General features: G+C 37.2%; 1 protein-coding gene across 1 annotated transcript; it reads right to left on the bottom strand.

The window, feature by feature from the left end:
• Positions 1-411: 411 nt before the first annotated feature.
• Positions 412-23,511, bottom strand: LOC121432046 (transmembrane 9 superfamily member 3-like). The gene is made up of 11 exons (XM_041629866.1): positions 23,291-23,511; positions 16,757-16,952; positions 15,807-15,929; positions 14,562-14,800; positions 13,374-13,505; positions 12,593-12,759; positions 12,141-12,235; positions 8,606-8,736; positions 7,898-8,106; positions 6,332-6,562; positions 412-5,723 (listed from the first exon to the last, which is right to left on the bottom strand). The coding sequence occupies exons 1-11, from the start codon at positions 23,369-23,371 to the stop codon at positions 5,579-5,581; spliced, it is 1,749 nt and encodes a 582-aa protein (XP_041485800.1). The 5' UTR covers positions 23,372-23,511; the 3' UTR covers positions 412-5,578.
• Positions 23,512-23,526: the final 15 nt, after the last annotated feature.

The raw sequence follows: 23,526 nt of genomic DNA, 5'->3' as shown, positions 1-23,526 counted from the left end.
GCATAAATTAGCATAATCACTTAATAGCGATTCGCATGAGATAAATTACTATACAATCTTGTAGATTATGTCACAGGCAACCCGTGTGCCAATTTTCGGCGCGATCGCGAGGTCGACGGCCGAGATCTTAGGGGGGGGCCTGGGAGGCCCCCCCCCCCCCCCCCGGGGTGGACCATAGGAACTCCCAAAATACCCCGGCCTAGATAGGGTTAAAAGAGTACAAGTGTTGTATAGATGCTGACGATGACAATCACAATGATGATAATTGAATAGTCACGTCTGAAAACTTCACATGATTTTTTGATGTCTTTATGTTTTCTTAACGTCTCGTGAACCTCTACTAAATTACTTAAACTTCATTTTGTGATTTGTCAACACACACAAGAAACCAGAAACGTGCATTTACGAGTGTCAAGTCGGCAATTTATTTAATCATCAAATAAGAATCAACTTCACATACATATAAGCGCATTTTCTTTGCTTATCATTTTAAATATCAACCATAGAGAGAGTAACCATAAATTGTGGGAAAAATAAAAACAAAAATGACTTCATCTTAACGGGCTATTGGCAACCAAAATTGGACTTGATCATAATGTTTAACAAATATACATAATAATATATATCTACAAAAACTATAACGAAGGGGAGCTATCAATTTCTATTCAAATTTTCATATGTACAGAGCAATACATAATCTCTTTAGCTATACATTTCACACAGTAGAAATGATATATGTTACAGAAAGTATAATACACTTTGGTAAATAATACCACTTTATGAAAGTTTAGAACTATCAATGTGAGTGTGGGACAAATGTTATAACACATAACCATGTTTTCAGGAGACAAGAGCAGCCAAACATATCCCTTGAAATACAATAGCAATTCACTTCATCATACAGTAATCATTAAGATAAAAAAAATATATATACTCATACATACTGATTCAAATGAGTTATATTGCAAATACTAAACTAACAATTAAAATAAGATTTAGCAAATATGAATGAAAAGTTTGTTACCCTTTTTGCATGCAGCGTGCTTCTGAAAAATCATGAGAATACACAAATGTATGATTTAAAAAGAACCCCAAAATAAATTTTTCAAAACTGCATGACTGAGAATAAACATATCCTTTTGTTTTGACATTGGTCATGAAGAGTGCAAAAAGAGATATGAGAACATAATAATAGGCATATTGGAAATATTGAGAATGAAGATGGTCTTTGTATTGAGATGAACTGGTAATTATGATTGGTATTCAATATTGCCTGCCCTTACAAGCACAAGGAAGGAACTTTAGACAAGTGTGTGATGCGCAGATGTAGTTCCTTGTTCCTTTTGCCCCAAGACCACAAATAACAGAGTTCCAAAACAACAAATATTACACAACAAAAGTATCATATGCAAGTACAATCACAATGGTAACTGAATGTCAGTGCAAGAGAACAAACCATGTTTGAATTACCATTTTCTTTGGTGTTTGTCAATCAGCCTATTTCAAAACTCATATTTAGAAATGAGTTAAATTTTGCTACAGAGACCAGTCAGTGTTGTACAGAGGACTGCAAGCATTCCACACCAGTGACTTTTTTGGTTTTAGTTTAACATCCATTGGTGTAAATCAGTTGGTTATATCAACAATATTGAGTGCTATACTCAAGCTGTGGTGTATTTTTAACACCTGAATATGACACTCCTTGGTGTTGTATACTAATATGACACAATTTGGTGTTAAATTCAAACTCCATGGTGTATCTTTACCACCCAAATGTGTGTTCCTCTAACACTACAATGACTGGTGTTTAAAGTAAACACTGTAGTTTCATTTTTACAGTGTTATCGAAACTAAGGCATTTAAAGAGCTGGGAGCTATATTATCATTTACACTTAGCATTGGGTAATGACACCAATGCTTACTAAACAGGACCATGATATGTATGAAAGGGAGTAAAAGGGACAAATCATTCCCACAAAAATCTGAGATAGACACCATGTAAGACTAAACCAATGAACAAAGAGACCTCTTTCATTGCAACTGTAAAATATGGCACAAGTTTAAGTGCTAGGTGGTTCATGGGTAGGCTTAGACATTTTGTTGCTTGAAACCAATGTTTAACAATCAACTATGATCATTTTCAAGTGCCCAGGCAATGCCAATTATTAAAACCTACATCAGGTTAATGTTTAGATAGTAAGATGAATAATGTATGCCATCTGCTCACCTCTGTTTCTCTCGCAGTCTCCATCTTTCTACTTTTTGAAACATTTCTAATCTCACTACTACAATTGATCACAGAGAACACTACCAAACTTGTCACTCTTGCAGTGGAAATAAATTTGAGAGTCAAATTTTGTTAACGAGTCCCAAGCTTACAAAACAATACCAAATGCTTTCAGAAGTACAGGCACTTTTCATTAATGGATTACATGAAAATGAAAGCATATAAAACATTCTAGGTTAAAAAAAAAAGAAAATGAAACGAACGAATCTTTGGCATGCTCTTAAATGATGCAAGACATGCAGTAGGCCAAAATAGAGATTTATAAAGATGGTATGTCTAAATCCTATAACTCGCTTAGAACCAATTGAATAGAAAAATACTTGAATTTACTGTTATTAAATTCTTTATCGTAATATTTGTAAGTTTTGACACAATAATGTGAATGTCTGTCTCACCAACTCAAGCCAAAAAATTTAATGAGCTTTGTGGGCAAACAACATACATACAAAAATTTGAGGAAAACAAACAAATATTGACACCGTCTCTTAAATTGTGAGCATAATGGAACGATATGCATTGTGGAGAAATGTGAATAACTCTAATAAGGATTCAAATAAACCCTATCGTAGGAATAAAATTGGTTCAAATTACATTCCTTTCCACAAATTAACAGACTAATTCAGAAGGACTTTTTGCTTGAGCTGTCTGGCATACCAACAATGACATATCAACTAACCCCATTACAGATCATTCAATATCATATTATGTGCAAATTGGTGATCTCATGAGAAAATCCCATTATAAAAGCTTCTAAGACCAACAAGATAGAAATAATATAGGATTTGTATAGCGCACATATCCACCTTGCTTAGTAGGTGCTCAAGGCGCTCCTATATTACCCTGGCTAAGCTGGTCTACCGATTCTGGTGCCCAAAGCTTTTTGAGGAAATACTTCATGCCGGTACCCATTTACCTCCACTGGGTCGAGTGCAGCAGCAAAGTGTGGATAAACTTCTTGCCAAAGCGGGAGTCAGAACCACTAGACCACGATGCCCCTACATAGATAGCCCAGGCAATTCAAGCTGTGTGAACCATAATGGTGCGATCCTGGAACGGCAACTCTATTGCACTTCTTCTTAACACACAGAGCTTACCAAAGCATCATACCAACCAGACAATGGCTACCGGTTATCCAAAATAGGGGCTGTTCCACAAATATCTAAATGTGACTTAAAATCGCACTTCAATTCCCGTACCATATGGTATGAAATGCACCACAGTACCCGCGTAGCCATCAACCAAATTACATGCACTTGTGAAACACCGCCCAGGGTCCCGTTAACACACAAGTCAGTGATTGATCGCGCTTGATTTTCATGATTGAATGTAAATTTTACGCAATACAATCAATTTTTAAAAAATGTTCGATCATTGCTAAGCTTTGTGTTGCAGGCTCCAGGTCTTGTAATCCCACAAACCAGGAATTTAATCAGTCGATGCATCAATTAGCCCTGCCTAATTACATGTAAGAATTACTCTCCATTACCCAATCCTTTCAAAAAGAACAAAAACTGCCAGTCAGCCCTGTAATTGCTACACAATACAGGCATTCATGCAGCAAAATCAATCTTTAGAAAAGAGAAAAACAAACCCGAAACTTACCCAAAATCCAACAAATTCATATTACATTACTATGCAAATTAAATCAACATATACCTTGGTGAGAAATTCGACATCATCAAATTTTAACCTCAAATATTTTACGGCAAAGACTATTCACAGGTCAAGTTGTTCTAAAGTACAAACGTGTAGTAAGCATACATACGTGTGGAAAGCATACATACAATTAATATGTGCTACTGAACATTAACTACAAACACATCCTCCATAAGATTAAATGAATCATTGCGAACAGAAGTGAACCTCCCTTTTCAACACATAAATATCTTATTTCTAATTATTTCTGAGACTGCATTTCACTTTTACTTAAATATCATTGAGATTGATAGTTAAAGGAAAAGGTCAAACAACCTTTTGAAAAGTAATCATTTATCTTTCATGTCAAGTAATAGAGAAAAATATTTTTAGAACATGAAGAAAACGAACTCCAGTTATTCCGCAGTTTTCCAACACCATAAAACTCAAAATAGAAAAGCACGACACAAAACAAAGCATAAAAAAGGAAAACAGAAATAAAAAATTCATTGTGAAAAAAAATTAACTGACTGAAATAAAATATATATATTTTCAAATCTCAATGCTATATTCTTAAATATATAAACATCTAATACTCGAATTAGAGACTTTCAAAGCGCTCTTAAACTTATTTCCAAACCTATTTTTAAATCAATACTAAACTTGTTGATTAATCAAATGGTACATGAATTCATTTAAGCCTCCTCAATATTTGTTATAAATATATTCAGTGATATTCTTCTATGCTTATGCAGTGAAAATTGTCACGTCATAAAATAGATCAAGATGTAGCTTCACATGTCTTATGATACATAATCAACATTAGACTGGCTCGACCATCTTCTGGTTTTGTCTTTCTTTCTCAAACTCTCAACATCTCTATCTTCCTTGTCTATTCCTCAATATAGGAATGCCAATCTATTTACTGAAATGGTCTAATTAAGCTTAGAATTAGCACTTTGTAAGGATCCGAATTCAAACTGGCTTTGTGGTTCTCAACCCATTTTAACATCAAGGTCTGCAGTGGCTTATCAGAGCAGAAGAGTAATAATAAATTTGAATGAGAAAGACACTTTTTGTCAGAATCTTTCAAGCGCTGCATCCAAAGAGTTAACGTCACCAGTTGAGAAGCACTTGCACCAGACGATAATTTTGAGACATTTTTCCCCATTTATCTCAATATCTCTTTCCCTGTATCTTTTGTTTTCATTTTCTCATCTTCCTTTCCCTTTTCTTTCTCCCCTTAATTACTCAGTATCTACCAATGTACAATCAAACAAAACAACACAGGTTAATTGAACATTTGCTAACACTGGGTGTGCATGGGTGCAGACTAGCTTGAAAATACAACTGGCATTCTCTGAAACAATGGAATACACTGAAGCAATCTTTCCACATCTTTCAATTTCCTCACTTTTTTTCAAAGACAGAAGGGCACTAAGACATTGTAAATAAAACTGAGTCATACAAAATACAAGTTTTAATGCCTTTCTGTTTTAACAGATGAGTAGTTGTACATGCCTTATAAATCCATAACCAGCCTCGACAATTATAGTTCCATTTCCACCAAATCAAGATTCAAATCTTTTCTCCATTCCACAGCCAATTCAAATCCTGGTGCACGTAGCCAGATGGCCGATCCACTCCAAAACTGCTCTAATCTATTTTGACGGTGGAGTAGATCTTTCTTACAAAAGTTCCTGTACCGACGTAGCCGATGGTTCCACACATCACTCCCAGTGCTAAGCTGAACAGTGCCATGTAACCAAAGTAAAACGTTGTTTGAAACAAGCCATACATTCTGAAATGAAAAAAACAAGTGAGACCGGTGATAAGATCAGAGATCTAGTACAGTTGTAGTATATTTTGAAAATAGCATGTTGCTAGCATGTTGCAGACTGGTGTAGTTGCCTTGGCCCCATCTTACACAGAGTTACAATGATCCGATCAAACGCAACTATGGACAGCCAGCAACGTCAACATCTACATAATGCATATTTGTTCAAAATATTTTCTAACTATGATGTAAACTCATGCATTCATTGTTTTCTTGAAAAGTCACTATGCTCCTCTTTGTTTACAAAAGACATTGTTTAATTTCCTGTAGAAAAAGTTATGACGATGATGGATTTCCATGGTTACGATTCGATCAATCGTAACTTTGTAAGACAGGGCCCTGCTGTAACCCTTTTTTACTGTCTAAGCATACAGAAATTATTTTCTTTTTTTTACCTTTATTGTACCCTCTCTTTTTTATACAGAGAGATGCGTCGATGGACAAACATGAAATTTTCGCAAGCCTGCATTACATTCAAGATAGATAATTAATCAGAGATTGTATTAAATCAGTTACAGACCAATATTCACTCTAGTACAAAGGGTTCAAGTGAGCTCAGAAGTCCGACTTACTTTGTTTTGAAGAGGAAGTAATAGAAACTATACAGGTAGACATAGAAGGATGTAGAGGCCGCTGCCAGGAAGCTTGTCCACTGCCAACGATAGTCCTCTGCATTGAGCAAGAAGTAGGTACAGACGATGGTGACGCATATCGTCACAACGGCCAGGATGCCAAATACCAGCAACATGAAGCCAAAGACATAGTAGATCTTGTAGGCCCAGAAAGATGTGAAGATGAAATACCTGTAATGATAAATATGAATTACGATAAAATAAAGTGATAACTGCACCACACAAATAATAATATAGAGGATTTATATTGCGCACATATCCACCTCGTTAGGTGCTCAAGGCGCTCCTATATTACCCGGCTAAGCTAGGCGTTCATAGTGCACACAGCTTCTTGAGGAATTACTTCCTACCGGTACCCATTTACCTCATCTGGGTTGAGTGCAGCACATTGTGGATCAGTTTCTTGCTGAAGGAAATTACGCCATGGCTGAGATTCGAACCCACGACCCTCTGTTTCAAAGTCCGGAGACTAATCCACTGGGCCACAACGCTCCTCAAACAACATACAGGACAGGGTTCTAAAGTATACTTTAACTTAGGCCATCATCTTACTGTTTGCCAAAATCATAGCAAGCTGAATATGTCAAAATATTGTTTCCATTGTATGTTCCTTATGATAAAGATAACTATTTTCCTTCAGCAAGGAATTTATCCACATTGTGCGGTACTCGACCCAGGTGAGGTGAATGGGTACCCGGCAGGATCATTTCCTAGAATGCACCGATCGCCGGTGATGGTAGCTCGAGCTAAAGCCAGGGTAATAATAACAGCGCTTTGTATCCTCAGGCAAAACGCGCTTTACAAATAAAGCTATAATTATTATTATTTATCATTATTATTTCAATTATTGACATACAATTACGAATGACTTGAATGTCAAATGAGCTGATAAATACAATGCAATAGACACCTGTCACAATTAGCAATTTATTCAGATTATGGGCCACTGAAATATATCTTTAGTAAACACTCAAAGAACACAACAAATATGGCATTTGAAGAAAGAAGGCTGTTAAGGCAGCTTCTTATACACAATGGCCAATATTCTGAAGTCAGGTTTATCTTAAACCACGGTCTAATTCTCTGCTAAAAATTATGGGGGGCAAAAAATTCTGTTTATATTGAATATTTCTAATGTTTACTATTTTGTTTCCTTTTGCTTTCATAGTGAAGAAAAATACTTCAAAATACTTAAGTTATCATTCCCAGATGATTTGGGTGTCACATGAGTTAGTAAATAGAATGTGTACTATTAGGGATTTGTGCCCCAATTGGCTCTCCATGGTTAAACCACAAATTTAAACTAGGGTTTAATTTAAAATCCAGTTAAGAAAACAGGCCATAAACTACCTACATGGGAAACTGTTTTCATGGTCACTATGAGCAGGTGGCTGACAGATTTAATTTGAAAATGGAAAATGAATAAAAAATGGAGACGGGATGGAAGCATGCATATTCATGACCGTTCTTATGTTGTTCTTTTTTACCCCAAGCCTAAAATCTTACATTTCAATGAAGATAGAACCGAAGGGTAGAACGCCCCCAAGCAGCACGATGACCAAAGGTTCCATGAACCATTTCTTCTCTGGGATGGGGCGTGGCACTGCGTTGACCCTGCACGGGTGGTTTGGTTGACCGGCTAAGGCCCTACCCAGGATGGTACCCACAAGATTGAGGGGTAAGATCACAAACAGGCAGATAGCTGTCACTGCAAGCTGTACCAAAGAAAAGAATATTCATTCAATCATTTAATGATATACAGGGTTATCATCAACTAATTTTTAGCAATAATTGGAAAGTTGCCTGACAAGGGTAAGAAAATTAGTCGGCTTTCATCATTTTTATACACAGTGAAAATGTGTTTTACTGGATAAATTTTTTAACTTATCTTGGAATTCATTTTGATTGATTTTTTCTATAAAAGTAAATGCTGGCACATTTTTTCGATATGAAACCACTTCCCAAGTATGGAATAGGAGACAAATTTTAGGATATATCTTTAGTCTGTACTTTTGAATATCTAATTAAATTTGTTAAAGAACAATTTCAAAAGAAAATCTTAAACACTTCTGAGAGTGGCCACTAGAATATAAAAAAATAAAAATTTGAATTTTCATGAAGAAAAAAACAGTTGAATAAAATAAACAGCCTACACGCATTTCTAGGATAGGAATGTGAGATGATTGCCTCATATAAAGCTATGGATTTACTTACCATAGTGCCTAATGGGATAGCTCTTGATGCATGATAATACATAGCGATGAAATTGATTAAGAAAGCAACACCACAAACGCTCATTGGAACAAGAAAAGCACCCAATACCATCTGTTTGATCCATGATTTACCTGCAAATTTAAGATGAATATACTCAATTCCATATCGATAAAGTAATACACAGGCAAAGAAAAACATTGATACAAGAAGTGCCCCCTGTTACGGCACATTTTGATAAATTACCAAAATGTACAATTTATCAAATGTACCGATAGTGCATCTATGCCTGACTGGATCTATTATTACTGAACTCTTTACATAAATCATGATGTGTTTGCACATTTTGGTAACATAACTTAAAGACAACTTCGAATTTATTATGGAGTAAAAACATGGTCCTGTGTGGAAGATGAACAAGACGAAACTTTTAACCCTAATTCTCCCGGGGGGGCCATAATGCCCCCCCTCAACAATTTTCGCGATATACCTGCTGCGCGAAATTTTTTCACCTCGCAGCTCACTGACTTTTTACATTCAAGTCTCGCGCAAATTTTGAGACCAAAGTTGTGACGCCCGGGTACGCGGTTACGACATTACGCAACATTATGCAAGTGCATGTCAGACCCAAAATTGCTCATAAACGTGATTTCATGTACAAATCCAATGCAAATTGCGTATTTAGCCAAATTCATAAATGTATCATTATTTCTACTTTTACTGATTAAACTTAATTAATTTTGCCTTGTTTATGATCAGAATTATGTCTGGAACAATTTCCATTGAAAAAACAATAAAAACAAAAAGTAAAAAAACAAAGAAATACATAAGAAATTCATAAAACAATAAAATACATAAGAAATTTATTTCCAAACCAAAGTTTTTTTGAATTACGATTGTTAAGAATGCTACAAAGAAAATTTTTACCAAAAATTAGCATTTTAGGAGCTTTATTTAGTGAATTAGTGCAAAAAGTATGATTTATGCATAAATTAGTATAATTAATTCATATAAAATAAAAATCTCATTATTTTGGAAAATTTTACCATACAGCCTTGTAGATTACATCGCACACTACCAGCGTGCAAATTTTTGCGTCGCTCGCGCAATCGGCGGCCGAGATCTTAAAGGGGGCCATGCCCCCCCCCCCCGGGAATGACAAGAATCAAAATACCCCGGGAGATTTAGGGTTAAGTGTGTCGGTACTGCATCACTGCCATACAGATGGGAGGGGGCTTGGGGCTAGGGACCCCCTCCCCCCATGACCAAGAAAAAAAGGGAGGTAAGGAAATAAAAGAAAAGAGAGAAGGCTGAAATATGACATTAATTTCTGAAATATCATGTCAAAAGCTTATCACAAAATTAGATTTTAACTATTTACAATGTCAAAATTATTGGTTGCTCGCCTGCTACTTTTTATAGTTTTGCGTGATACGCCGTGTTTGGCCCCCCCCCCCCACTTTTCTTGCTCAATAAGCTACAATACTTCAAAAGCAATTTCCCCATCAAGAAGTATCTGATCAACTCTGATGATTATACCAAGCACAAATAATTCTGACTCAAGACAAGAGTTTCTATGCACTCCAGGAGTACACTAGCAAGGACAGCTGTTAAGTGTGGTTCTAGTACCCTTTTTACACAGGATTTTCTTAACCCCGTACTATCCTTAACTCCGTACTATTTTTTTTCCTTTTCACACATGCCAAATTGTTATTGCTAACCCCGGATAAGGAATGCTTGCTTTTTACACACGAAACTCGCTAACCCCGGACTAGTGGTTTTTGTCGATCATTCGTAGTACAAGTACTTCACTCGTACACTTTTTATACACTCTAAAATTTCCTTAACCCCGTACTATAGGTGGGGCTAAATTGCTATTTAGCCCCACCTATAGTACGGGGTTAAGCTTAGCCCACTTTTGTTTTACACTAGCGATCTTAACCCCGTACTATCGCTCTTAGCACCGCAATTGCTGGGATAACCCTGCTTTTTTGAAGGGCCAAATAATCCCATACTATAGGTGGGGTTAGCCCACTTTGCAAAAATGCTGAGTAAAAAGAAAGTGGGCTAAGCTTAACCCCGCACTATAGGTGGGGCTAAATGACAATTTAGCCCCACCTATAGTACGGGGTTAAGGAAATTTTAGCCTGTGTAAAAAGGGTATATAACATTTATATTGAATATCACCTTACAGAAATACAAGAAAATGGCCTAAAGCTATGCACTCATAAATAATATTGACATTCATGTACCTGAGAAGGGTTACCAACTGTTAACACTTCAGGGACCTTTTGCATAAAAGTTACTATCATGGTTAATTTGCCATACAATGGTAACCTCCCTGAAATCCTTGATTCTGATTGGCTGCTTGGCATTGTTACCATGGTAGTTATCATTGGATGGCAATGTTACTATAATAGTAATGTTTATGCAATGCGGCCCTGAAGAAAAAGCAGCTGTGTGGGATCAATTTCATGCCAAATGGATCCCTTGCAATCAATTTTTCCTGGCTACATGTTAGCTCTCCAGGGGTCCGTTGCAGAAAGAGTTGCGTTTAAACGAAAGTAAAAAATCAATTGCAAGTCACAAATGCGCGCTGTTGATTGGTTGAAAATCAAGTTGCGCAGGATTTTTAAAGTTGCGATTGATTGCAACTCTTTCTGTAACGGGCCCCAGCTCAGCTACATTCCATTTTTCATTGAACTCTGGACTCTTTGTGAATTCCAGGGGCCTTTTTCAGTTTTCCTGGGCTTTAGGGGGTATTTCAGAGATGAATTCACCCAGGCACTTTTTAAAGGTCAAGTCCACCCCAGGAAAATGCTGACTTGAATAAATAGAGAAAAGTCAAACTAGCTTAGTGCTGAAAATTTCATCAAAATCAGATGTAAAATAAGAAAGTTATGACATTTCAAAGTTTCGCTTATTCTTCACAAAACAGTGATATGCACAACTAGGTGAGTCAGTCGATGATGTTCATCACTCACTATTTCTTTTGTTTTTTTATTGTTTGAATTATACAATATTTCATTTTTTATAGATTTGACAATAAGGACCAACTTGACTGAACCATATAGTATTAAACAATACTAATTCCACATGTTCAGGGAGGAATTAATCGTTGTATCACTTGACAATGAGGAGAAAATTAGAATATTTCATATTTCCTATAATAAAATACAAAAGAAATAGTAAGTGGATGACGTCATCAGTCTCCTCATTTGCATACAGACCACGATGTGCATATAACTGTTTTGTGAAATTAAGCGAAACTTTAAAATGTCATAACTTTCTTATTTTACATCCGATTTTTATGAAATTTTCAGTGTTATGCTTGTTGAATTTTTCTCTTTTTATTCAAATCAACTTTTTGTTGGGGTGGACTTGTCCTTTAATTTTGTTTCTACCTTATTAGTTAAGGGTGAAAGGAAGCTGTACCTGCACATGTTTTTTTTAAGACATCTGGAACAATATGTTAATCATTCATATGAATCAATATAATATACCAGGGCAACATGAAAGAAGAATCAACATCACTAACCTCCTATTCTTGAATAAAGTCCTCCTCCATAATAACCGTTCACAGGCGCTGTAGCAGCATAGGCAAAGATGGCTGTACTGAGGATGGATCCACGGCTGAAATTAAGACAGAGTAGGTTCAATCAATCAATCAAACATTCAATGAAATTTGATGCAGTGTACTTTTGCTATTTATTTCCATATTGATTGCATCCTTTTACACAGCCTTTTCACTATTAATGTCGTTTTTAAACTGCCATAACTTTTTCATTCTTTCAAACTTTCACTATTCTGCTTTCATTTCTCATATTCTAGACAAACCATTTTTATTCATTTATTCATCTATCTATCCATTCATTAATTCATTCATTCACTCTCTTACTCACTCCATTCATTCATTCATTCATTCATTCATTTTTTATCTATTTTTCTACAAAGGTTTGATTTGGACACATATATCTTAATAATACTCACTCTGTGTATAGATGTCCCCAAATGCAGAAAACAATGACAGAGAGTACTACAGTACACATGTGATATCCATTGCCTATCAATGAAGAGAATACAGAAGGGTACGTTGGAGGTCTGAACACATCCCCATGAACCTGCTTCCATCCATACTCATCACCAAGGTCACGTTCCTATTTGACAGAAATAAAACGTATATGTGAACCATTCAATATAGATGAAAGTGAGCAGTTTTACAGTAGTACATGTAAAAATCTTTCTTGTTTTAATATCACTTGTGAAATGAGTGAAGAAACCTTTACACTAATTAAACTTTGTGCAGGATTGAAAATCAAAATTACTGATTTCGCTGCCAATTCAATCATAATTGCAATGCTTTATTGCAATTCTTCAGATCAGACAGAATTGACAACCACTTTATAAAGCCAAACATTCAGTTATTTCTTAGGATGTGATAAACTATGATTTCAGGATCAGGGTATCACCATTCTTTGGCAGGCATGGTATTAGATGGTATAAGATCAGATACAGGTGTACTGGGCATCCTAAGCGGTCTGCCTGTTGAGTGCTCAAAGGGCGAATGAAGAGCCTCAATAATTTGTTGCCCTTTTAGATAGCAAATGACTTTATTTTGCCTATGTATTTCAGGATTGTAGATTATACAGCAGGAGATAAAAATTACCCTTTTCAGTCAAAAGAAAGTTTCTAACTGAAGTGGCTACCCTGGGTAAATTATTATTATTAAACCAGAGTTCCGAAAACAGGCCACAATGTCACTCCTACATACCATGTCATCCAGATCATCATCCCTGCTGTAACGAGCGTAGTCTTTCCTCAGAGTCCTCATGAGAATCATAGAGACAAGGCCAACCAAGAAGATGACCATCATGAAGGAATTAAAGATGGAAAACCAATGAATCTATAGGACGTGGAGAAACCAAAATAGTAGAAAGTTACTACCATTAAAGAATGAAAGACGAAGAACAAAGGTCACACGTATGTACACGCATTTGTAAACTTTTCTTGGTTTTATTGGATGAGAAGTGCAGTTGTAATCTTTTCTTGGTTTTTATTGGATGAGAAGTGCATTTGTAAACTTTTCTTGGTTTTTATTGGATGAGAAGTGCAGTTGTCTTGACTTTCACTTTAGTAACTGACGGATAAAACACCTCAAGTAATTTTGTGAAACACACCCCATTAACAGGTTGCAGAAACACACAATAGAGGTCTGAATTATCAGACTACAGAAGCATTGGGATAGTGTATGAAAGATGTGTAGCTATTCCAACAATTTGTGCTAGACTTTTTTATGACTAAACCTCTTGTGTGTGTGTGTGTGACTGAAGGTCTGTGCTTGCAGAATTACCAATTGACTAGATTAAATTAGAGAAACTACATGCAACTAATGTTATGAACAATATTGTTTAATACTCATAATCAGGAGAGAAATTTACCAAGCAGAAGTAAAAGAGACCCCCCCCAAAAAAAGAGAAGAAAATTACAATACTAATAATAAAATGTGCACATACATTGACAGAACTCAAATGTTCACAAACTGAACAGTTAAGCATAATACCTTAAGAAATTGACAACACTTATATTCCCTTGAAAACAATGTTATCCCAAAAAGATGTTACAATTCATGAAAGTACATCATGTCTTTATCAATTCAGCTCAATGCCCCAAACCTCCATTTCATGTCATTAATAGGCAAGCTGTTCATTGCACCTGTGCTTAGTACCCAGCAACTCTCCAATCCAAATATAAAAGCTGATTACACAAGAGTGTAATAGATCTTAAAGAAGTTTGTGTATTCCAGCCTAATCTCACAACGCACAGGTGGGGTGCACAGCCCATCTTTCATTGTTACTGTTTAGACGATACAAGGTAACAAAGCTCTAGGCGAAAAGATGGTCAAGACAATAAATTGGTTGATTTTTTGTTTAAAATTTGTAGAATGAGGCGATTGACCTACCCTGTGTTGGAAGAAGTTGGGATCAAGGTACTTGTCAAATCGCTTCTTGAAGGTGACAGCAGACTTTTTCCACTGAATCTGATACGTGAACGGAATCTTGATCCCCTTCTCGAGTTTGACCTTGACCTCGGAGGTCAAGTTGACATCGACGATCTGGTTGCCGTTGTAGCCGATGTCCAGTTTCTTGTGCGTCCAGATATGGTAGTCCTGACCATTGTCATCTGCCTCTCCAATGATACCTGGGCGACAGGGGATATCATGAGAATGAGAGATGTTTGGGTGACATGGAATTCAGGAAAAAACACACTGAAGGCTAAAAATAGCCTTTCTTTCACCCCCTGTTTCAATTTCTCCTCTCTTTCCATCCCCTGTCTCAATGCACCCATCCCTCTCCCTCAGCCCCTCCTCCCCACCAATATCTCAGCTCCCCCCCAAATAGTGAGTGAGTGACATCATCAACCCTCTCTTTTACATATCACTGAGGTGAGCATAGAACTGTTTTTATTTTAAGAAAAATAAGTGACAATTTAAAATGTCACAACTTTGTTATTTTCCATCCGATTTTGATGAAGTTTTCAGCATCATTCTCATTTCATTTTTCTCTATTTATTCGAATCAACATTTTTTCTGGGGTGGACTTGACCTTTAAGCTACTGAAATTCTTGCATCTACATGTAATTGGCTGGGGGCGTCACTAAAAAATAGCTTTATGAAATGGCCTCTGGTTTCATTAGACAATAGGTGGTTTCAAACCGCCTCGATCACAAGAATCCCCGTTAAATTACGAGAACTTTTTAAGGCTAAAAAATACCCGTTAATTATTCCTGCATTCACACCGCCCCGAAACACATCCTTCGGGATAAGTTCCCGAAGTTACGAGCATGCGCAGTGTGGTCTGATAAGCAGGCAAGGCGGGAGATTCAAAATCACTTGCCCAGCAGCCACCACGCCGCCGCGCCCAACGACACGGTGGGATAAAAGTTCCCGTAATTTGCTTTCACATTGCCAAAATACCTGCGACCTTGGAAAAATCCCCACGAAAGTTCTCGTAATTTCGCCAAGTACCTACTATTTAGCGGGTATTTTCTTTTGGGGAAATTACGCGTAGTTTGCTTTCACATTACCAAAATACCTGGTATTTTCTGATCGGGGTAAATTTCCCGATCAGAGAATACCTGGAACTGGCGAACTTCGAGGCGGTCTGAAACCACCTACTGGGTTTAGTGTTACAGTGCAAATACTTACCCCAGATGGGTAGATCATCAATATACATCTGGTACCAATAATGATTCTTGACGGCATACGAGAAAGCTCTCAGGATCTCGTCTGTGACCTCAATCTCACAGTACTGAGTCTGGGATTTATCCACTAAAAATAATAACAGAGAGAGAGAAAGCACAATTAATTATACTGAATTACTAAAAGTCTTCTAGTAATTTAGAGCAAACATAAGCATAGAATTTATAGCAGTGAATTAATGAATTAAAGCTTTCTAAAATATCAATATCACAGAAACAATATTCATTCATTTATCCATTTCCACATAAAAACAAATAATAATACGTTATAATAATCAATATTACACAATATGGGGGGTCACTAGAAGCTTGTGAAAAGAGACTCCTGTTGTTAAGAAAACTAAAACAATGCTCCTTGCAATATAAATAGTACACATCAAACTGTATAAATTATTAAACGGCAAAATATAAAATGTGGGCTGAACACAAAATACTACAAATAGAGGAAATGAAATAAGATGCAAATGTAATAGCTTTAACCATTCTTAATTGAAGATCAATTGCTATTCTCTATCAAAACGAAAGAAAAAGAAACCCAAACGTCCTCTAAGGTTAATCTTCAGAACCTCACTGTAATGAATGATAAACATGGACATCTATGGCAAACTTAACAGGAATAGTAATGTATTATTTGGCTCTGATTCAATACAGTAATTGCATTATCCATTGCATTTTTCAATTCATTGACTATGAAACATGAACGTAAGGGAATAGCAACGCAAGAGTAGCAGCATTGAAATTTCTTGCTAGCAGGGTTTGCACACACAAAAAATAACACACATCTTAAAATTATTTACAAAACATTGAATACAATTTAAAACATTACAAAAAAAAAAAAAAACCTGTTAAATTCTCAATCAGTAATATTTTTATCACAACCCTTCTTTCAAGACTTACACTTGAAATCGATGTCAAGCCCGCTGAACTCGAGCTCGACGCCCTGCAACGCCTCGCCAAGAGTTTCATGGTAATGGCTGATGCCCTGCTGGGGCCCTCTACAGAACGGGAGGGAGAAGTAACTGTATGTCTCCTGTCGATTGTGGTACGGACCTACCGTGTTCATCCACAGGACAACCTCTTCCTTGTCTTCATACTGTCAAAGAAATAAGAGAGAGAGAGGGGAATAGTGATTACTTCATCGGATCCATGCTACATGTACATATGAACATAATCATTAACTCTACCACAGTAATGTAGCACATTTACCTGAAGGGAACATGTAAGCCTACATGCACACTACATGTATGTAATAAAATTTAAATTTACAAGTAACAGATGCATGTACCAGCACATATACATGTACGTGCATTTAAAGGCTTATGGTACATGTACATGTATAATGCCTCTGTGCAAATCACATTTGACCCTACTTCCCCCAAAACCTGATATACACATATGTGTTTTCCTCTTTTTTTTGGGGGGGGGGGGTTTGTGGGCTCCCATTCATCCTTCAAAAATGAAAAGTACCAGTAAAAGGATAGAGACAGGAAGTGAGAACTGTATGGATGGAGATATTGGGATGTGTGTGATGGCACGAGATTTTGCATGAGGTGAAATAAAGATGCTCTATTCAATGAGGCGTTAGCCGAGTTGAATAAAGTGTTTCTTTCTTTCACCTAATGCGAAATCTCGCACTATTGCAGGAATAAGAATATTTGCTATTTGCGTTGTACAACGCCTCGGAGTTGAACGAAAATATGAAAAAACGAGAGTTTTTCCCTGCAGTAATCTATGAAAAGGGAGCAAAAATATTGAAAACGAAAAGCAAAATCCCACAAGCGCACATGACCTTGGGCAGCATTGCGCATGTAGCCAGCAAGCTATGCACATATTTCACCTTTATTTATTACTGAGCGCAAAGAACTGAATCGTATTGTGATGTCACCTCAAGCCGTGCAACCGTACATTTTGGATGGTATGTCGTGTGTGGAATGGTACGAATGTTTGGCATTCAGCCTCCCATTTGCTCGGGTACAACAAGCTACATGTAAGTAGGCGTTGTACATGACAATACAGAATGGTTTACTCCTAAACTTGTTAGTACCTCACCAGTCACCTAATGAAATATCAAAATAAAACCTATGGGAAAATATAATGAAATATTAATTCAACTGTTCATCTTACATGTACATGTACTACATTTGTACACAAAGCACATTCTATTGTGTAGAGCTTTAACTGTAAAATGTACATGTAGGTTAATGCTTGCTCAGCTGTGGAATACCTTCCAAACCAGTGAACAAACAAAAAGATTTTTTTTTCAGAAAAATCAAACAATAAATCAGGCATGAAAAACAAATATATAAATACATTTTACACACTATAGAGTAAGTACATGCATTTCCCAGCCTTGAGGAATCATCTTTAATTGGCAGTAGAGGTGTGGTCAAAATGGGAGTTTCTCTCTGATAGGCTTGAGCCATTAATATGCTTTTCACATTGCATTTCCCTAACCCCATACTATCCTTAACCCCGGACTATCCTTAACCCCGGACTATCCTTAACCCCATACAATCTATTTTTGGATTCACACTGTCTTTCTTAACCCCATACCATCTGCTTAGCCGGGGTTAACGCCTTAACCCCGGACTATCCCATAGCTCATGAATATTGATGATTTTACCATACAGAGCGTGAGTAACGAGCAATTTCGACTTCTATGATTGGCTATTGCTTAGCCCCACTTTTCCTTAGCCCAGTTTCGTTTCACACTGCATCTCTTAGCATCACAATTGTGGTGCTAGCACCACAATAAGCCGGCTAACCCTGCTTTTTTGCAGGGCCAGATAGTACCGTACTTTTTGCTAGCCCACTTTGCTAAAACGTAGTGTGAAAAGGAAGTGGGCTAAGCTTAACCCCGAGAAATTGGTGGGCTAAGGCCCCCCCCCTTAGCCTTACCAATTTTCCCGGGGTTAAGGAAAAAAATGCAGTGTGAAAAACATGAGTCTAGTTTGAAAACATTTTAAACGCTATTAATAAACTGGCGTTTACAGACCAAGGGGGGGGGGTGAACCTTCACCATAAGTTGCTAAAATGTCACGTTTTGCATCTTTGAATCCATGAAACAGCTTTCTTATCTATATTTCCTGGATTGTTTTGATTTGGAAACTATGAAGAAAAAAATAAGAATATTCACCTCTTTCTTGACTCCGAAAGATCATTCTTTGATGTAACAAAAACAAATATATAGTTGTAACTTTACAGAAGTTGTTAAAATTTCACATTTTGCATCATTAAACCTATAAATAATGGCTGTCGGTTTTCCATATACCAAGAAAGTCTACATATGGGACTACAATACTGACGGAGTGTAACATTTTGACATTATCTTTCAGAGTCAAGAAAGAGTTGGACATTCTTCATTTACTTTATAGTTTCCAACTAAAAAAAACACATTTTTTTTGTAGTCCCACATGTAGACTTTCATGGTGTTGGAACATTAACTGAAAACGTTGATCGTGTGATCATTTTGATCATTTCTGATCGTTGTACATTTTGTCAACACTATGAAAGTCTACATGTGGGACTACAAGTATTTACCCAGTATAAAAGCATAAAAAGATCTTTCAGAGTCAAGAAAGAGGTGAATGTTCTTCATTTTTTCGGTAGTTTCCAACTATTAAAAACTAAATAATTTCAAGGAATACAGTGTAGAAAATAAATGGCCATATCATGAATATAAAGATACAAAATTTTCAGCAAACTTTTTGGGAAGGTTTTTTTTTTCCAATGCCCTGGTTGGAACTTATGTTGGAGGCTACATACATATATAAAGGTTTAAAGGTTGTCAAAGTAGGTACCGTAAGTAACGGTGTATTAACCGCACCCGTGTATTAACCGCACCCCCAACTTTGGACTAAAAAAAAAAAAAAAAAAAAAAAAAAAAAAAAAAAAAAAATCTTACATTTACATGCATATTTGAGGTACGAAGAAACAAAATCGAAGTTTTTAATATTTCAAAGTATCCAAAGAGATCACCGGTATGCGGAAATCTGCTGTTCTTGATCAATTCATCTACAAATGTTAGAAAGAAAGAACGGTCCCGCCAATATTGGCAACTTACACACTCACAGTCACAGTGTACACGCACACACATAGCACTGCCATTACATTGCAAACTACGATACAGTACCAGTCATGCCAGTACATCAAATTATGATCTGTGTCTTTCCCAGCGTAGGAGGAAGAAACATTCACATTTCTTGCATCACAACCTCACAATCACTTTCGAAAATTTGATGTCTTAGCATGAATTTTGGATACGGGATTACAGGAAGATTCAAGAAACAAAGAAATTGACATTTTGTCCAGTTGTTTTTTTTCGGCTTCGTGCCGTCTCTCTCGTGCATGGTTTACATGGTATCTTATGAAAAGCAAACAGGAAGGCAAAAAAAAAGCTGGCGCGAAACGGGACTTTGAATAGCGCCAGCTTAAGTCGCATTATAACCACATTCCAACGCAATCTAAGCAAGCTCACTCAACTCTCGCTCATCGGTGACAAAAATATTACCGAGTATGCTTGGCGTCCCTTTTAAATTAGCCAGGGAACTTCACTACTTTGAATCGAGAATAAAGTCAAAATTAGTGTCATGAAGGTTGGTGCGTTTGTTATGGACATCATTTAATTAAGATCGTTCGCTTCTCATTACCCGCGGCTCATACCCCTCTAAACGACATTGCCTGGGCGGCTACGCCCGGCCTCTCGACGTGTTGTGAACTGGCAGACATCGTACATGTACGGGAGGGGTACGGCGGGCTGGCTCGGACCCGTCACCGTGTATAAACCGCACCCCCGACTTTTGCTTCTATCCCGCCGAGAAAAAGGTGCGGTTAATACACCGTTACTTACGGTAAACGCTTTTTATGGTTGTTTGAACGGCGTTCCAACATTTCTACTAGCCTCATCGTCTTCTCAATCAAGTAATTATTCTGGAGTTTAGAGTGCCATTTAAAATCGCCGAAATTGATCGCGGTGCACAATTCTACCAACCGATATTTGGCAAAAAACAATATTCTGGTAGTACATGTAAGTAAATACTTTCAATTTACCATATTTTTTTCAATTCTATTTTTATGACATTAATATTCAACGTTTTTATTATGGAAATACACATTATTTGATTCAATAATCAATGATTGCATTTTTGTTTAGGTCCAATTTTGCTTAGGTGTCTGCTATTTGCACACTTTAATCCCTGGCTGACAGTAAATCTCTGTTTAGCCGAAACCGTCAAGTTGAAAAAGCTAATTGCATGGGCAGTAATTTACCCGATGGAAATATGCGTGCGTCGGGTAACGTTGGCGAAGAACAATAGTTAACAATATGGCGGCGTAAACATCACGAAAGTCTCTTCCATCTTTTCACAATATTTTTCTCACTTTTTTGATGAATTCTTGTTCAAAAATAATAAAATAACAAGAGCGTAGAAATGTCGGAAATGAAGTTTAATCCCATGTACATGATTTAGGGCTAGATCATTTAGAAGTAGAAATCTCGGGGGTGAAAGTTTCAGGTTTTGGCGTCCTCCATGTAGGTGAATGAAAAGGAAGACCTGGCTTCATTGAAAGCCTACGTCAGTAAATGATTTTTACTCTCAAGAAGCCGCCTGGCTAGGCTAGGTAAGCATACGTTAGTAAATGATGTTTACTCTATAGGCCTCCTGGCTAATCTCGCCCTGCCCCTGGCTAGCCTGGAGGCGTGTGGGGAGTAAAATTCATCTACTATACGTAGGCTTACTCCCCTAACGCCTGGCTCGGCTATCTATGCCTGGCTGTAGAGGCCAGGATTACCCATATTGAAACTACATGTAGACCTACATGTAAATCACCAATTTTATTTTTTGTTTTGCACCCAAACTAAAGTTCATGGGCAAGTATTATGTTTACCCCATTTTTTATTTCATTTTTTGTATTTCCGTTGTTTATATAGAAAAAATGTACGTAATTATAAATAATTGATATAATACGACCAGTTGTGTATCCGGATGGGTTGTGTGTCCGGACGATCAATTTTAGAATGTCATTTGGAAAAATTTACAAGCGAAGTTTCATCAATTTTTAGTACAAAATGTTTATAGGAAATATAAAGAACAAAATGGAAAATGATTACAAGTAATGAATTCATATTTTTAGTGTAATCCACAGAGAAGTAAAAAGATGTCCGGACACCCGACCCCCTTCCTATTAATTATTTATAATCACGTAATATATTTTATTTGTAAAATAATAATTTCTATCTATAAATGAATCTTTAGAACGGCATCGCTAACCGGAAGTACCGTTCATAATACATAAGCGGTTCAAGGGTCGACGCCATTGTATTTGCGTTGTTTACATCGGTAAATTACATGTGGATCGAAGGGTCTACGCGACATCGGTCTGGTGAGGATCCTTTATTTTTCCCCCGTGTTTTTTTAAACCTTCCTACGGCTACGCATTAGGTGAAGGAAGGTGTAGGCCTAGAGTTAAATAAAATCACGACCAATTAAGTGATTTTTAAAAAAAGAAGGATTTCCAAGGGGAATCCATCTTTATTATGGTGCTTCGCTTAAGTCTTAAGAAACTATTACAACGGCATTATCGTGATATTGGGAACCACCGTACACACCATACTTCATACAGCAGCACTTTATTCAGTCACACGCACGGTTCCCTATCTATTTCCACCTCCAGGCTCCATTCACTTTGTCTTTGTACACAAGTGCGCATATACAAATCAACGAGTGGTTCCCGAAACCACGTTTGGCCATTACAACAGTGTCAAGACATGCAAGACGTCAATGATATATTATATATATGTCAGTTTGTCAAAAATAATCATCATTGCGTCCTCAAGACTCAGAGCTACCAAGTCTCACGCATTGTGCGTGAGACTCACGCATTCAGGGTCCGTCTCACGATCTCACGCATGGCACCCATTTTTCTCACGCATATCGGTACCCAACAGAAAAAAAGAGGAAAAGTAGCATTATTCGCCAGATAATACGACTGGCTGACCGCCTTCGCGTCTAGCCCGGCACACGAGACGAATCAAAAGTGCAGTCAGCGCACAGCTAGTACGTGATACGATGACTAGCGTGCGTGCATCGCATAGTTTTGAAGCCCATATCTCATGCGCGCGCGCGTTGCGCGCGCACCTTTTCGCAACGTACGAGTGTAAGTACTGGCCGCGCGCGCTCAGAGACGTCGAGTCATGAAAATCTCACGCATTACATTTTTTTTAACTTGGCATCTCTGAAGACTAGGCTACCCCTGGCCCCCGTATTCCACACAAATCACATCACTCCACCCCGACCCCGGGCCATTGCATAGGCCATGTACAACGTCTACGGACGTTACCGGCTTCCCGACCCGACCTACGCAGCTAGCTTATTCCAAGATCACCCAAGTCAACCAGCGAAGGCTGGTCACAATAAAATAACATCAACTTACTTCGTGGGTATGTTCATCTCCTTTCACCACGAATATCAGAGTAAAAATCACAAATGTTAATATCAAAAGTCCCTTCCACATTTTGATCTGATGAAATTCTGCCTAAATAAAACAGCGAAGTAGATTATCGTCGATTTAGATGAGATAACCAACCAGTCACTCTAGCGATGACTACAGCTTCGCCACGTCACAAACACATACAAATTACACATAAAATTTTCATATCTGGCTATGCT

This window comes from Lytechinus variegatus, chromosome 18, assembly GCF_018143015.1.
Source record: "Lytechinus variegatus isolate NC3 chromosome 18, Lvar_3.0, whole genome shotgun sequence".
NCBI lineage: Eukaryota > Metazoa > Echinodermata > Echinoidea > Temnopleuroida > Toxopneustidae > Lytechinus > Lytechinus variegatus.
The sequence above is the reverse complement of the archived record's forward strand: the minus strand, read 5'-3'. Positions and strand labels throughout refer to the sequence as shown.